Source organism: Xiphias gladius, chromosome 3 (genome assembly GCF_016859285.1).
Source record: "Xiphias gladius isolate SHS-SW01 ecotype Sanya breed wild chromosome 3, ASM1685928v1, whole genome shotgun sequence".
Lineage (NCBI taxonomy): Eukaryota > Metazoa > Chordata > Actinopteri > Istiophoriformes > Xiphiidae > Xiphias > Xiphias gladius.
In genome coordinates, this window is record NC_053402.1 from 881,195 (window position 1) to 898,235 (window position 17,041).

General features: G+C 41.9%; 1 protein-coding gene across 8 annotated transcripts in view; it reads right to left on the reverse strand.

The window, feature by feature from the left end:
* LOC120788380 (thyroid hormone receptor alpha) overlaps positions 1-17,041 on the reverse strand; it is a 117,278-nt gene that overhangs the window by 29,859 nt on the left and 70,378 nt on the right. For 6 of the 8 annotated variants that reach the window (XR_005707230.1, XM_040124167.1, XM_040124163.1 and 3 more), the window contains one exon: positions 13,458-13,686. Coding sequence is in view for 7 of the 8 variants with exons in the window: in XM_040124167.1 (XP_039980101.1) it covers positions 13,458-13,513 (56 nt within the window). In the remaining variant the exon portion in view is untranslated. Of the gene's footprint in view, positions 1-787; positions 1,237-13,457; positions 13,687-17,041 lie in introns of those variants that run through there. The other 2 variants (XM_040124170.1, XM_040124169.1) reach the window with 1 other exon arrangement.

The following is a 17,041-nucleotide window of genomic DNA, read 5'->3' on the forward strand; positions in this document are numbered from 1 at the left end:
CAGCTTTAAAGCCCCTGTCTGCAGAATCTGACAGTGTCAAAATTGGGTTATATGAATGGTGCTATAATTACATAAAAGCTAGTAGCTATAAATACACTACGGCGGGACCGGTTCCAACAAATGCTGCAGTTTCAAAGACAGACACAGGATCCAGTCTATAGCTCCATCCTGAGGCCATCAGCTGAAAGATCATCAGATGAAAGATGCCGTGGTGGGGTGGGAGCTCCAAAAAAAAAATAAAAAATGGTGTGTTTAGTTAGTGAGTTGTTGGTTGGTTTATAGAAGCACTAAGTTGCAGGAAACAAACAGAAAAGGGGCACGTTTCCATCAGCTGATTGTCAGGCTACAGACCCTCCGACCGCACTGACCAGGCACCATGTGAAATCTCAGAAATCTCACCAAATGAACATAACGTACTAGTTTGAGGGAGTTTCCCTACTAATTACTTAATAAAAAGTCTTTCGAGAATCATGTGAATAATTGGATTATTTGTTTTATGTAATAAGTCCAAACTTTTTATTAGATGAAAGTACTATAATGTGATAATCATTGGAAATCCAATTTGAGGACCACTGTATGAAACTCCAGACTAGTAAGTGTGTGTCGAAACGGCGAGGACAATAATACAAACTGAAAGACAGCTCAGCCCTTCTCAACTGCACTTTCTTTACCCAACATTTTATCTGTTGTAAACATGCGGTACGGGACGTAGATACCAGCAGTGGCACACGCCCACTGTCAACACACAGAAATAGACACAGAAATATATTCACGTAAACACGCCAACCTGTTGATGCAGTATGGCTGTAAGATATGCATGATGCTCCCTTTCCAGGATTATCAGAAGAAGAGAATATAGCCCCGCAGCACTTGCTCTGCTGTTTCAGCCTCCGAGCAGTCCACTTGAGTCAGTACACGTATCCCATTCAGCCTGGTTTGTTGTTGCTCCAGCTGAGCGGTGTAACAGTGGTTCCACTCCTTCAGGAGTAGAGAAGTGTGGGGCTAGCAGCTGCTTTCGTTGAGCTCTAAAACTCTAAGAGGAGGTCCTTAAATGCCTGGCCAAAACCACCACGCTGAGCCAACCTCCCAGTGAACTGGCTGCTCAAGTCAGTCCCAGCAAAGCGCAGTCGAGTCCAGCAGAACGTCGAGCTGGTGCTATCAGCTGAGATATCGGCGGCAACAGTGGCTCGCTGCCTGCCTCAGACTGGCTGCCGGGAGGAATGGCTGCTCTGTTTATTCCACTCTCTCCCCCTCCCTTCTAGCTGCTTGTGCCCAGCCTCCCCCGCCACCTCCCTGTCTGTGTGTGCATGTGTAGTGCCCTCTCTGTCATCCCTCTGGTTTACCTTGTTCCACCCCACTCGCTCTCTATCACTTCCCATCCGTCCTACACTGCATTGAGCGAACTGCCGGACCTGCCCACTTCCCGTCTTTCTCTATTCTTCCATCGCCCTCTCTCCGTCTCTGTCACCTGTCATCCCTGCTGATGATTTCATATTTGCCTCCTGTCTCCATTCATGCCCTTTTCATTTCTGCCTTTCTTCGATTCCTTCTATTTTGCTCTTTTCATTTTGTCCCACAGGAGAAAAAAGTTGTCACTCTACATCCAAACTCACTTAAGCTTTAATGCTAACTTGATTACATAACAGCAGGCTGATGCAGTCTCTTAAGTACAGCTGAGAGAAGTCTTTTGAGGACACAGAGATACTTGATATCTCATCAACTGAATTAGACTGCTCTATGATCTCTTTTTGCTCCAAGTGTAATCACAACCAGTTATCGTGAGGGATTACAGCTGGATACAGAAATACCTTGAGGAGTGTACCTGAACGATCAGCAGCGGGCTTTATCTGAGACATAAAAGCCATGCAGCCATTTAAGCACCCTTCAATACTGCGCAGTCCCAAGTAAAGGCATTCCACTAACAGTCGAGTTAGCGGGTTGATTGGCTGCTAAGAAAGGCTGGGTAGAAACATCTAGGGGCTTGGAATTAGCTTCACTCTGATGGCAAACATGGTAAACGTAGCATAATGTCCTCTCGTCACAACCCTTATTCCGCCACTATATCAGCAGAGTTATGTCACACTCACCACTTTGCTGCTCTGACTTTCTATTTTTAACAGAAACACTCCTCTCGTTCACAAACGATTTCCTTTCACTTCCACTGTACACCGCAGTTTTTTCAATAACTGTCACGCTACCGTCAATGAAACTTCCTGCAGCAATTTCACTCTAAAAGCCTGCCATAGCAGGGAGGGATTACGCCCGTTTAGCTGCTGGCAGCACTGTAATGTCAAATACCTGTGCAGGAAATGTTAGGTTTCACTGACAGTAGCTAAACGTAGCTCAAAAGATATTCTGATAGATTATTCAATTTATATTTTTGATTTCATGGATATTGGACTTCCTAACAAAAAGACCCCAGGCAGCCCGGATTGGCAGCCACACCTCCTCCACAACAGCGGCCCCCCCCAGGGTTGTGCGCTCAGCCCCCTCCTGTTCACGCTGTACACCGCGACTGCATTCACAGACATGGAGAGAACTTGATTGTGAGGTTTGCAGACGACACCACCACCGTCACTGGCCCCGTGAGGGCATCAGTGCGGACAGAGCGGGTACAGTGACATTATTCACGGGACACAAACTCCTCCATGTAGGAGCGGTACCGAAAAGTAAAAACTCCATCTTTTCCCTTCAGGATGGGATGGAGGTGCAGCAACAGGTCGGGAGGGCATGCCGTGAACAGACTTTTGTAATTGCTAATTCTGTTAGCATTAGATTTGCTCAACATTTCATCCTCTGTAGATCGTAGACTGCCTTACATTCAGAGTGCAGTTATATAAAAAACTAATCCTAAACTGTTCGGAATGTTCTCTTCTTCTCTGTATGGATTTCTCGAGAATATCTGATCTGTCGGAGAATGTGTCGCCCCTCCTTTCCCCCTCTCCTCTCCTCACTTCAGCTAACGTCTCCCACATTTCACTGACAATGTCACCTTTTTGTCAGACCTCAACCAAGCACTAACCGTGTTAGCATCACCTCGAGGTAAATTCCGAGGAGGAGTGGGGAACAGCTTTGAAAATGTGCTTTTAAAGAACAGAAAGCCAAGGTGCTTATTATACATTTAGATTTACACTTTTTAGCTGATGCTCAGGAGTGACTGAACAGGGGCTCAGTGCATCCTGTCACATGGATGTTGTTAGACACACTAGGCAACCAGTTGGTTGCAGGAGACTGATATCTCCCGCTAATCCACCCTGTCATATGTGGTCATGTGTAAAGGTTCAAAAGCCTCCATGGCTGTGACGGGCCTGTGAGTGTCAGCGTGGTTAGAATAGCAGGTCTGACATCAATGATTTCGAAAGGGTTCACACAGTGGCTTTCCTCTGGCGGCCACACACACACACACACACACGGACAGTGTTATGTCAGTATCAGTGCTGGCACACTCATATTGGACAGTGCTGGTGTCCAGACAATTATTTCCTAGAGGTCCAAAAAAAAAAAAAGACTGCCAGAGTCAGTGGATTATATATGTATTGTACAACGTGTTCAACCTAAATGTTGAATGCAGACTCTAAAAATATTCAAATACTGAATGTAAATACTTTCTAATTTTTGTCAGGGGTCCTCAGGAAGTAGGGCTTTTGTTCAGACCTTGATTCTTCTGGGATCTTTTTATTCTCCCCTTTTCTCCCAAAGGGCTCGTATTTATTTAACTGCTACGAGGGAAAATTTGGACTTAAGTGAAAAGAAAGCTCACAAATGTAAGACAATTGTTTTACATTTTATGGGAGGTACGTGTATTTGCCTTCTTGAAGAGAGTCAGATGAGAACCGTCACACCACTCATGTCTGCTCAGAGGTATCGATTTTCTTTACACTTTACACCTTTTTATCCACTGATTAAAAAAATGAGAATTAACATTTTAATTCAATGAAGTTTTATTGATATAGCACCAAACCATGATATAAATTATCTCAAGGCACTTTACAGAGTCAGGTTAGGACCTGACAGCGCTATAGAGAGCAATGCAACAGTTCCATCGTGAGCAAGCACTTGACAGGGGAGAGGAGAAACTCCCTTTCGACAGCAAGAAACCTCCTACAGAACGGGACTCAGGGTGGACGGCCTTCTGCCTCGACCGGCTGGGTTGAGGCGAGAGAAGATGGGGAGAGAGGAGAGAGGGACCAGGAGCAGCTGTATGTACTGTTGGATTCAAACGCTGTCAGACTGGTTGTTATGACGGGAATAATAACTGTGATAGTTACAGGTGTAATACTGCTGCTGGCAGCAGCGTCATATTCACAGCACAGACATGATGTTGATATCACTCTTCTCATTTGACTCTCAGCAAGAAAACTAATTTTCCAAATTATTTAATTATTTCTTGAAGAATAGTAGGTTCTGTATAATCTGACTTTTGACTTAAAAAGACATTTCAATTTAACATTTTAGGAAGTCACTAATTTGATTAAGATTAGCTTTTGTAGAAGGTTTTTACAAAGTATCACTATGGAAAAATGTGAGGATCCTTTGAAAAGAATAAACAATAGCGCAGATATATGTTAAATCATTATTGTTTTTACATGTGGGGTTCAGTTTACTCTCCAAGACGATGAGCACTACTCAGCCTGGGAAAACAGTTGTATAACATCTTCTTGAGCACTGACGGAGCTTTTCAAAGGTCGAGAAAAAAAAAAAAAAGCCAGCGCTGATGATATCATCAGGCTTATCCAAGCTTGGTTTTGAGACTTAAAAATTTAGAAAGCCTGCCCTTGTAAACTAGAGTTGTGGGGTTTTGAGCTGTGATAATGTCCCGGAGACTGCAGCCACTCAGGATGTTATCCATGGTACAGCTGTAGAAAATCCTGAAATTCTGTTGGCCTGAGCCCAACTTCCTGGGCTGCCTTAGATAATAGATTCACAGCTGTGCCTTCTTAACCACAGTTCCTGAGCGTAGATCCCATGACAGGTTCTCGGTACTCTGCACACTGAAGAATTTAAAAGTGCTAACTCTCCCTTTCTGCCTCTGTTAATGGAGGAATGCTGGCCTGTAATCCACCATCACCTGCTTGGTCTTACTGATGTTAAGGAATAGGTTATCTGGCTGTTGGTGAGCTTCACGGTGATGATGCAGGCGTGTGGCCTTGCTTGCAGTCCTGGGTCCAAACATAGGACAAACAGTACAAGAGGCAAAAAAAAAAAAAAAAAAGATTCACGCAGTTAAAGTTGACTTGCTTCAAACGGTACACAAGCTGTCATGTGATGGATTACTGTCACGCTAAAAGGAAATGAAATGCTATTAAATTTCACTGAGGAGAAACCCTGCCTGCAACTATGATCATGTTATCAAGCGTTTGTCTGTGTGTTTATATGTGTGTGTGTGTGTGTGTGTGTCAATAGGGATGTTGGACAGTCAGGTGTGGTCATGTGGTGAGATGTTGTGGCGCACACCGAGGCCCACTACACATGTTCAGTGGTAGGGGTTGTGCTCACAGGTGGAGCCTAGGCTGGCGTCACCAATGTGCCCCAGGTAGCAAGAAAGTGCCACATGAGCGAGGTGTATTGTTCAGTTCTAGGAGCTCTTAAAGTGGAACGCCACCAATTGTAGTCTATTTACAGGTTTTGTGGAGCACTGATGCGCGTGTGAAAAAATCTGTATGAAGCTTTCTGTGGCACCAGCGGGAGCTGCGCAAAGCCTCATAAATTTCCTCAAGTGATGTCCCCCGAGTCAGTCATGGGTTGGGGCTGAGGACTACAAGTTTGTAAATGAAAAAAAAAAAAAACTAAGGTTACCAGACCTCTGTAGCCTCTCCTCACCTCTGCTTGAGGCTAACGGCTCGAGGCTACATTAGCTGCTACTCGAATAGCACATCCAAATCTCCAACCGATAGGTCGGCACCAGGTTTTGACAAGGGAGAACAATGTGTGGAATAAAAAAGATGCTCAGCTGCTGTCTCATGGGTTGCAAGTTGAAAGTGACTGAATTGGAGTGCGGCAGCAAGTTGTACAATTCAATACAATTCACTGTGCAGTGGCCAAGTTGCGCTCTTCCTAGCACAACTCTAAACATGGCAAAGTGAAAAAGAAATGATGTTGGTGCTGTCAGGTGGAAGAGTGAAGTCTATCCCTGGCACCAAGTTTGTGATGACCTACTGTATCTCCATCAGTAAAGTCACGAAAGATGGCAAGCTGTGATTGGTCGGGGTCCAACATCTGTCCACGTCTCTCTGCCAAGTCACGTCACGAATTTATGACTCAATAAGCGTGTTTCCATCCATCTGTTTTTATGCACATTATCAGTTTGTGCCTGTAAAAACCTGAATGGAAATGCTGGAAATCTGAAAAAGAAAACTCGAAACATTGGCTGAGGTGAAAAAGTCGGTATCAATAAAAACCAGATGCGACAAAGTGCAACAGAAACACAAAGCAAACGAATCATGGCATACAGTAAATGAAGCATTCGACTTAAACAGCCACTGAAGACACGAAAATGGCAGCAAATGATTACGTCCGATCTATGAGGAGCCCTGAGGAGACTCTAACCTTTCCTCAGATTTATACAGAAAACGAACAGAGATCTATACATATTTCTAAACTGTATGTGTCACCTCTAGTGGTAAAACAGTAACATAGAATTATAGACTCCATTTGTAAGGACATTTACCTCCATTACCTCTATTTACACATTGTTGTTTTATTTTGAAAAATTCTATAGCTAATGAAGACAGAAACCACAGGGTTTTGATTATCTAAAGATTTCCAATCTAAAATGACATTTATCCACAGCTATTTTAAATAACTTATTGCCTTAAAATCAATTTTGACGCATTCTGAGGCCATTACCCAGGTCCACAGTAAATCTGATTTGAAAATTGGCAATGGTGAGACACAAACAGCTGTCTTGAATTATACTGTGGTAAACATTGGAAAACATTTAACATAGATTTATTCTTGGTACAGAAATCGCTAACTACTTCGTTCATTACTCGCCCGTGTCCCATACACACGTTAACAGGTCAAATGGCCAAGGGGCCTGTGACTTAATACACAGCTGTTACTGTGTTTGTTTGTGCTGCTGCGGCTAATAATCTCATTGTACAATTGGAGAGGTTAGCTGAGGAAAAGGGCTCAGTAACAGTGGAAGAATGGCCTTTTGAAAAGGAGTGGAAGAGGGAGAAAGGGAGAATGTGTCCATTTTACCTACAGAGCCAGTCCTGGTGTAGTCGCCAGTGTAATTGGAATTGGAATTGTTTTTATCAGGTTTCCGTTCATTTTATGCTATATCCTCTCACTTGCACTTTGATGTTGTTTTCGTCTACTTTATGTTTTTTTTGTTAGGTCCTTTTCATCTTTTACATCAACCTGTCCAGCGAGCGCAGATGGCTAAATCTGGCACACTTACATCCCCCTGATGTTAATTAACATGTGTTGTCCCTGACAAACAAACACACAAACAGACAGATATTTGTCAGTGGGAAAACAACAGGGTTGACAGCTTTCACTGAAGTTAAATGCAATTCTTTTAGAAATCAGTGCATAGATATACTGACTTTATGTGACTTTTACACTCAAGTTAAATGTATAAAAAAGAGCTGAAAAGAATAACGTATGTATTGCAAAGTTACCATGGCTATAATAACCCCATATACTTGAAGACATTATGGGTCAATTATGGGTCTGACTGCCTATAGCGGTTTGAAAGATTGTTTGATAGAGAGGGAGACACCTCTCTTTAATTGGGGTGATCTGAAGGGTGTTTTTTTTAAATTTCCATGTCAAATTGTTTTAAGTTTGAATTATTTCAACTAAGTTTCTCTTACTTTTAAACGTAAGAAACTAAACGGTAATGTTTGCTTTTTATTGTTATTGTGTTTGTGTGGACCAGTAAGATTAGTGACAACTTTGTGGAAGCTAATAAGTTGTCTATGCAAGTGAAGATGATAATAATGAGGCTCAAAAAAAAGCAAAAATCTATCAGAGAGATGTCAAACGTTGCTGGTTTGCCAAAATCAACAGGTGGGTACACTCTAAAAAGCAGGTGAGTACAGGAAGACTAGAAGATGGCAAATGACCTGGTAGACTGGGGAGCACAGGTCTTGTGGATGAGCAGTAAATAATTTGCATGGTAAAGAAAAAGCCCTTTATGACTGCACAGCGAGTCAAGAACGCTCTCCAGGAGGTAGGTGGACATGTTTTTCCTTGTCGGTGATCAAGAGAAGACCTCAGGACCAGAACCTCAGGATTCACCACAAGATGCGAACCCCTGGTAAACCTCAAAAACAGAAAGGCCATGCTGCAGTTCACAAAAACACACAAAAAGAAACTGGTAGAGCTCTGGTACAAAGTTCTATGGATTGATGAAACAAAAATCAACCACCACCTCATCATTCAAGCATGGTGGTGGTTCTGTTATGGCTTGGGCAAGTATGGCTGCCAATGGAACTGGCACACTGGCGTTTATTGATGATTTCACTGCTGATGGAAGCAAGAGGACGAATGCAGATGTGTTCGGGAGCATCCTATACTCAGATTGAGTCAAATTCATCAAAACTCACCGGACGACATTTCATCATTCAGCAGGACATCGATCCTAAACATACGGCCAAGGCAAGAAAAGACCTTTTCAGGGTGAAGAGGTGGAATGTCCTCGACTGTCCGAGTCTGTCGCCTGACCTCAATCCGGCCGAGCAGCAGTCCACTTGGTGAAGACCAGACTAAAGACAGAGAGACCTGCAGTGAAGCTCTGGGAGAGCATCACCGGGGAAGACACAAAGAGTCTGCTGGTGTCTGTGGGTCAGAAACTCCAGGCAGTCACTGACTGCAAAGGACTTTCCACTAAAGATTAAATATAATGATTAAGTTTGACTGCATGTGTGTCTGTCCAATTACTTTTGAACCTATGTGTTTAAAGGGCTTTCAGAGCCTTGGCACTTTAATGTAGTCTCCATTATTTTATTTCAAATTGAATGTGCTGAAGCTCAGAGGCTGAAAACAAAAGATGTGTAACTGTCCAAATGCTTCTGGTCTGAACTGTACTTATGCACACAAACACACACACTCAAACAAACACAGTTCTAATCATAAATATTGCTAATTGAACTGCAATTGTGAAAGTCAACTGTGTCCTGAAATATTTAGAGGCTTGACACTGCAGTTAATTTTTACACATACGCACACAGAAACAGGCACGCGCAGACACGCACGTACACAAACACACAAATACCACACACACACACACACACACACACACACACACACACACACACACACACACACACACACACACACACACACCAAATTCTATTTCAGAATCCCCTTCTCCAGGCTATATGAAGTTTTTTGACGTCTCTGTGTACGTGAATGTGTGTGTGTACCCAGAACGCTCTGTGACTCAGAAATCACAGAGGGGAGGGGTCAGGGCATGAGGCAGCGCTCACAAGAACACGTGCATGCTCAGTGACAGTGTGTGTGTGTGTGTGTGTGTGTGCACAGACACAGAGCAACAATCCCCTGTTGATGTCACACATTGAGGCGTCCTGAGCTGTCCTCTGCTTTCTGTGGCTCCATCTGCCCTCACTGCTCCTAATCCAGCTCTCTCCACTCTACTAATCCACACACACACACACACACACACACACACACACACACACACACACACACACACACACACACACACACACAATGCATGCATTTATACACACACTCCTATGGTTGCATAAAACATGCACATACACACACACAGTAAATCTCTGCTGGCAGAAAAACAGACTGATACACCCTCATGCACACATAAACATAGACTGGGTCCAAAAGTCTGAGACCAAGTGGTCTACATGTTCAATAATACAAACCCATCTGCTCCCACACATGCAAATCACACACACTCAAACTAGAGGTCTCTGCCGAATCACAATTATCTCCCCAGGAAGATGCTACTTTAACAATGTGCTGGCTACATCCCACACTGCTTGCACAAGGGTAACTATGGTGATGGTTATACCAAATCATGTCAAGTCATGTTGTCATCAAAATCAATTCCTCTCTTTCTGCTGAAAGCATGAATGTGCATGCAGAATGTTTTGGTATGAATAATGAGCCAGGAGAAAACCAAAAGCTTTGGCCTGATGGTCGTGCCAGGTGAAAGGTTGCAAGGTCAAGAGAACGGATACCGTTCCTTTCTATCTGAAGAGTTAATGTGCACGGTGAATTCAATGCACCTCAGCTTTTGAGGTAGAGAAAATGAAATTCAGCACGCTAACATAAGAATATTGAGCTCTGCGCAACAACCAAACAACCTCATGTAGAGTTGAGGCCAAGCTGGAAAAGAGCAACAACCTGAAATGGGCTTGGTCTACTAATTAAACACAAGACCCCCCAAACAGATCTGTCAAAACAACAACAGCCGTACACACTTCCATTTGCTGTCTTTCACACCATCGTCTGGATATGAGCATACAGTACAGCATCATAGCGTAGTTTCACATGAAGTTTAAACAGTGGGCCCGAGATAAATCGTGATACAATTTAAAGTATTACTTATCATTTATAACTATTCATGTTTATATCATAAATATCATGTATCTAAGTCAGTAAGTGTTGCTGATGTAACTCAGTCAAGCCATCTTACCATCAGAAATGGGTTACCACAGCAGACTCTCCCTGTTCTGTTGCTGTTTACCATACACCAAAAGAACATTATTGTTCTAATTAATACATCAATGTCCACTTTTTTGCTGATGATACATTTTTATTTGCCCTTGATGCTTCCTAACTATCACTCTTTGATCATAGGCTAGTTGTAAATGCAAGAAAGAGCAAGTACATGGTATTGTCCCGGGCTGTAGTCAACCAAAGAAAATCTGGGCCGCCTGAAATCATCCCTACTCTTCAACCGATCGATCGGACGCTGGGGGGGAAATAAAAAAATAAAAAAATCTGCACGTTATCTCCAGATTAACTCAATCGGCCACAGTGCACTGAGTCTCTTCCTGGTAGCCTCCTTAGCCTAAATGAATTATGAATAAAACATAAAAAGCTTATTTATTTTAACCAATACTGAAATGATAACGACAGACTCAGAGCCGACCAGCGTGCACGTGCCCATATTCATATGATTTGTCTCCAAGTGATCAGAGAACAAGAACCACTGAGGGATATTCACTCAAAGCCTCAAGCGTTAAACTGGATAGTTGACTGAGCATCCTAACGCAGATAAGTTAGCCTCCTGTTTTTAGAGGATCTGCTATGTTGGTTGTTGAGCTGTGATATGAAAACTGCTGTTTGGAAAGTTTACACTCGACCTTTTGGTCATCTGTTTCAAAAAAACACAGCCACAACGACGACTTCTTAGACATGGTGTCAATTAGTTTGGAGGTGACTCTGAGTAAAAGTTCATAAATGTCCAGTAAATGTTAAATAAGTTAGACCTAGCAGTCTCTATCAGTTGTGACAACATCCCCCCGTTTTCACAGGTGGTCTGTCCCTCCTGCCGCTGCAGTAAACAATGGATTCATCCTGGAAAGCTGTTGATTTAGCGCTTTTCTCAATATGAAAATAACACCGGCGATTGTCCGGCCAATCAGTATTAGGTCGGACACGAGCATGTCAACCATATAGTGTAGTTGTTTTCGTTCTGCTTTGCTGATTGTGTTCTTGGGAATGTTTCTTGTTCTCAGGTTTCTCTTGGAAAAGAGATCTTAATCTCATTGAGACTGCCAGACTTAATAAAGACTGAAGATCAACACTAATGCAATTTTGCACCTTACTGGACGTGCTCTGCCATTTAACTTTGACGAGTTAAAAGGTAAAAAAAGAGAGAAAAAAAAAGAGGGTGGGCTGTTTTATCGATAAAATGGTCACAACTTCTGGCAGCTAGCTACAGTTCCTACAGTAAGCTTTCATGTCGTGTCAGTGGGTAACAGGATTTTGACGACTGTACTAAAATAAGACTGCCCAATACAAAACATATAGTTTTATATATTTTCTTTTGTGTATTTGGGGCAGCTGTGGCTCAGACGGTAGAGCGGGTCGTCCACTAACCGGAGGGTCGTCGGTTCGATTCTAAGCGCTTCCAGTCCACGTGTCGAAGTGTCCTTGGGCAAGGCACTGAACCCCACATTGCCCCCCAGGTATCATCGGTGTGTGAGTGATAGAAAGAGCGCTGTATCAATGTGTGTGTGAGTGGGTGAATGTGGCAGTAGTGTAAAAGCGCGTTGGGTGGTCAATAAGACTAGAAAAGCGCTAATCAAGTGCCGTCTGTTTACCATAACACACTGTATGTCCTGCATTTAATTTCATATAGCAAAGGAAATATTAGTTGGCTGCACTAGTTGATTGATTCAGAATTACTTTGACATTGTTGATCTGGCTAACGGGTGCTAATTGGCTGAATGTGGTAGCAGTTGTTAAGCTTGCTAGCATAGGAGGCATCCGATTGGTTGAGAAGTATAACATAAAAAGTGACATTGTGAAATAAAACTTGTCATGAAATACGAGCGTTACTGGGAAAAATGCCATTAAAAAATAAAAACAGACTTTTGGAAAAGGGCATTGTGAGACATAAGTGTGTTTTTCTTCCATAAAACGGATTATTATGAAAATAGGAATGATCAATTTCATAATAATGAGTTGAGATTGAATTATTTCTTAAATTTTCTCACAAATTGTTGTGTCATTTATATATTTTATACAGAGTCTTCATGTAATTATTTATTTAATATTGAAGTCTTTGGGGCTCTATTCTCTAACATCCTGGATGGGTAATGGTGGATTTATCTTGCTCGGTGTTTGCACTCGCTTCTTCATCGTCTCTGAATTCAGTCTTTGTGAATTTATGTAATGAAGTGGTGATGGTAGAGTGTGTGTGTGTGTGTGTGTGTGTGTGCGTGTGTCTGCACGTGCCAGAGAGAGGGCACAGATGGCAGCGTGACGGAGGGCTCTGCCTTCCCTTTTACCTTTGCCAAATATACATTAAATACACTGTATCCCTCGCCCCGTCTCTCCCTCCTCCAGCCAGACTGCCTCCTTTTCTTAACTTATTTATATACAGTAACTTATGCTGAACAACCACTCGTCTGTTATTAATAACCGGTTCATAATCATAAGCTACTCTTCCTTTCATTAAAGCATCACGCAGAATTTATCCATATTTCTGCAAATACGGTGGTTTTGTATGAAGTGCTTGTGTCAGGAAGGTGAGAACTAGAATCATTTGAACATGTACTCTGGAAAAAAATAAAATAAAGGTTTTGGTGCATCGCTCTGTCTTTCATCCATCCATCAATCCATCCATCAATGCCTGCAGCTCTTCTTTCATCTGTCACTTCTGTCGAATCACTGTTAATCTGTGCTTTCCTTTCATGTTTACATCAAAGATAAACACACACACACACACACACACACACACGGGCAGTACAATCCATCACACTGCATTCAACACACACCCTCTGTCTCACCCTTTCTCGTCCCCCTCTGAGGAGTTGCTATCCTGCTTGATGGACATTGGCTCCATTCAACCTCAGTACCACCCAGTGGCCAATCAGAGGACAATGAGGCGGACCCTGACCTTGCCCGCCTGCTCAGCATTCGCTGGCGGCCCCTTCAATAGACAGCCATCTGAGAATCTGGGCAGGGATTGGCTGGGAGGAGCATGGTGGGCCGGATGTCAGTGGGAGCAATGGAAAGCTGGAGGGGGAGAGAAAGAAGACACACACATAGTGACATTAACATTTGTCCCATAAAATATTACATTTTGAATTCACCACTGTATTAAGTTTCGCATATAGTTCCTACGCCGATCATGTTGATATGCCATGTCAGTCCTGTGTATTTACATGCAACCATGTCAATCCTCAAGAGTTTATACACATTATCAACTTAAAAATTCAATGATCTTTCTCCAGATTTTATTCTAGGACCTTTGTTTGTGTTCAGTGTGTGTGTTCTTGTAATCCTGCGGTCACAAGGTTGGATTTGATGGTAAAGGGAGGACTGGTACTTTAGCTCTATCCTGACAAGGCAACATCACAACAAAGCTTTTCATGGCGGGATTGCAGAGTTTATTATTTATTTACTTGGATCCCCATTAGCGGTCAGCAACGCATGTGCTACTCTTCCCGGGCTCCATGAAAAGAAACGATTACAGCAATTTCATGTGGTAATGTCACATGAAATCATGTAAAATAAAAATATGTGAAAGTAATATTACACACATATGCACATACATGATACAAGTACTTAGATATAAATCAGGTAAGAAATAGAAGTCATAAACTAAAACGAAGTGCATTCAATTGTCTGATCATTTAATGTTTGGATTAAATGATCTGTTAATTGTATCTCATTTATTTTGGTTTGATAGACCTTTCCCCCATTTTTTCCTATTCATCTGTGTATGTAAATGTCTGAATCTCACCATCCCTTATGATCACTGGGCAGTATTGCTGACTTCTTTTCATCATGTATGTCCAGCCATACAAGCTCTAAGCTTCTCATCTATCCAGGGACCTTCAGCCGATCTTACTGTCGTGGCATAGTGGGACCAGAATGACATTTCATATTCTGGGGCACTGTGTGTGTTCATACATCACAACTGAACTATATTTTTCCATGTTTTCCCAGAAATTTGCGTTCTTCTTTTGAACTTTTGACGACCTGGATCTGATAAAAAGCATTTAATGTGTTTTTTTTTCTCGGATTGTCCGTTGTTCCTACTCACGACGCATCAGAACGACAATAAGAACAAGAGTCTGCTGCAATGCCAGTGGGTGTGTGAGGCCGCCAACATGTCGATAGCTTTTCGGGGTCATTTAAAAAAAAAAAAAAAAAAACTCATGTTCTCCATCTTAGTTTAGCATGTTAGCAGTCTGACATTTGCTAATTAGCACTAAAGACAAAGTACAGCTGAGACTGATGGGAAGGTTTTTAGTACACCTGTACAAAATGCATAAACAATTAAACATTTCTGTATGTGTTTATATTTCATTTTTGAATGTTCCATATTCAATTATTTATGTATTTATTTCCTCAATTATATATGTCGTTTGTATTAGTTGTTAGTTTATTTTTAAATGAACGATTAAGTCACTTTTCATCCTCCGTACATCTGACCTGGAGGCTGAGTTACACAAAACCACCCTGCTCAGTGGGAACACAAACACTCGACAGGCTTACCTCAGTATTAGTAGCGGATAAAGAAGCTCAGTATGTTTGATAGTTTTGCCTAGTTTGTGAACAGGCTTACAAATTTAATAGACAAGACTTTATGGATGGCCCTGTGATAGACCGGCGACCTGTCCAGGGCGTACTCCACCTCTGGTCCAATGTCAGCTGGGATTGGCTCCAGCCCCCCCCACACCCACGTGACCCTCAAAGGATAAGCGGTACAGCTAATGGATGGCATTTTTCAGTTAATTTGTTAGAGACAAATGTCTTGACTATATTTATAGACGTTGCTTAACTTTGATCTGCTTTGAAGGGATTTCTTCAGTTTAGACTGAGAAATTTTTCTCACATACTAAAAGCTGCTCTGAAAGTGACTGGAACTGAAACTTAACTTGAAGGTACAACACTCCAGAGGTCAGTCTCCTTGACCGATTCATCCTTTCATTTCCTTGTTAAATGTTTGAAACAGACTTCATTGAGGCCCAGCTTCTTTCACAACACAGCCTCTGTGTTCACTGTGCTCTGTTCAGCACTACAATCCTGGATCTATTAGAGGAAACAGACTCCAGGCAAATCTAATTTACTATAAGCTACTTACAAAGCCTCTGAAAGGAATTTAGGATAAATTGTACTCCACAATTTTCATGAGTGTTTTGTCAGCTTTTTACTTTCTCTTTGTGGCTAAAGTTCACAGTTACAGTCAGACAGACTGTAACACAGTAAAAGCAAAGTCAACAAGTGGCCAGATATAACAATAAAGAGTACACGTATGTGGGGACCTCATAAAATGTAAAAAGGTAATATTAAGATACCATATAATTCTCTGCCTTGCCAGACAAAGCAACGCATGCGATTGCTTTAAGCTTGAGTAGGTTGTTTTTCTCTCCATGGACCAGTGAAACTGAACTCAACAAGTTTAAGAGCAAAAAACTCTGACCATGATGATTTTTTTGTGCAGTTTAGCTCTGACAGTTGACTACTTTTTAAATATAGCTGGCTAGGCTCTGGGGGTGCCGGTGCGTGTTGGTGCCTTGGTAGGTCAGTTGATTAGTCTTTTGATTGGAACACTTTGGTCTTGACTGAAATGACTTTACAACTAATGGATTAATTAAGCTCATTAAATGGTTTTTATCAGTTCCAGGTCTTCAAAAGTTCAAAAACTGCACACGAAGGTTGAGGAAGTAAATAGACTGGACACATCTAGACTTAGACTTCAAGGATACGTACAATATTTTTTGGAAATAAACACCGAATGCAAACGTAACTGATTTTTTTTTTTTTGTGGTCATTTACAAGAAAACTTCCTGTGGGAACCTTTATGAGAAAAGCATATTCATGAAGAATGTACAGCATAAATAAAAAGCTAAAATAAGCTAAAATAAATAAAGCACTGGAATACATGATGAACAAACATCGCATGTACTGTAGAGGCTTCTGGAGAACTCTGAAGTATGTCGCCTCTGTTCTTCAAGTGCACAGGATGTCAGGGAGTCATGTTTTTGCATCAACTTGAACTTATAATCTTCAAGACTGACATTGTCGGTGCTGTTTATTGGTCGGGAATTTTTCAGCAACAACCATTCAATGGATTTACTACAGTTTTTGTAAATGGCCCCTTTATAAAAAGATTTTTATTGCTACTGGCGGAGTCCGTCTGTCTGGGATTCTAACTGTATTCCTGCAAACAAAGATTTTACAGGAAACAATAAATGTCCATAGGACTGAAAAGTTGGAAGATGAAGAGTGCATGCTCTGACATCCTCATCACTGAAATCAATACAAACCAAAATCAAAGAGACCAACAGTGTGAGCTTCTTCTGGCAGGCTGAAAATTCTGGCTCTTAACACTCGTTCGGCTGGTAATGTTTTTCCAAAG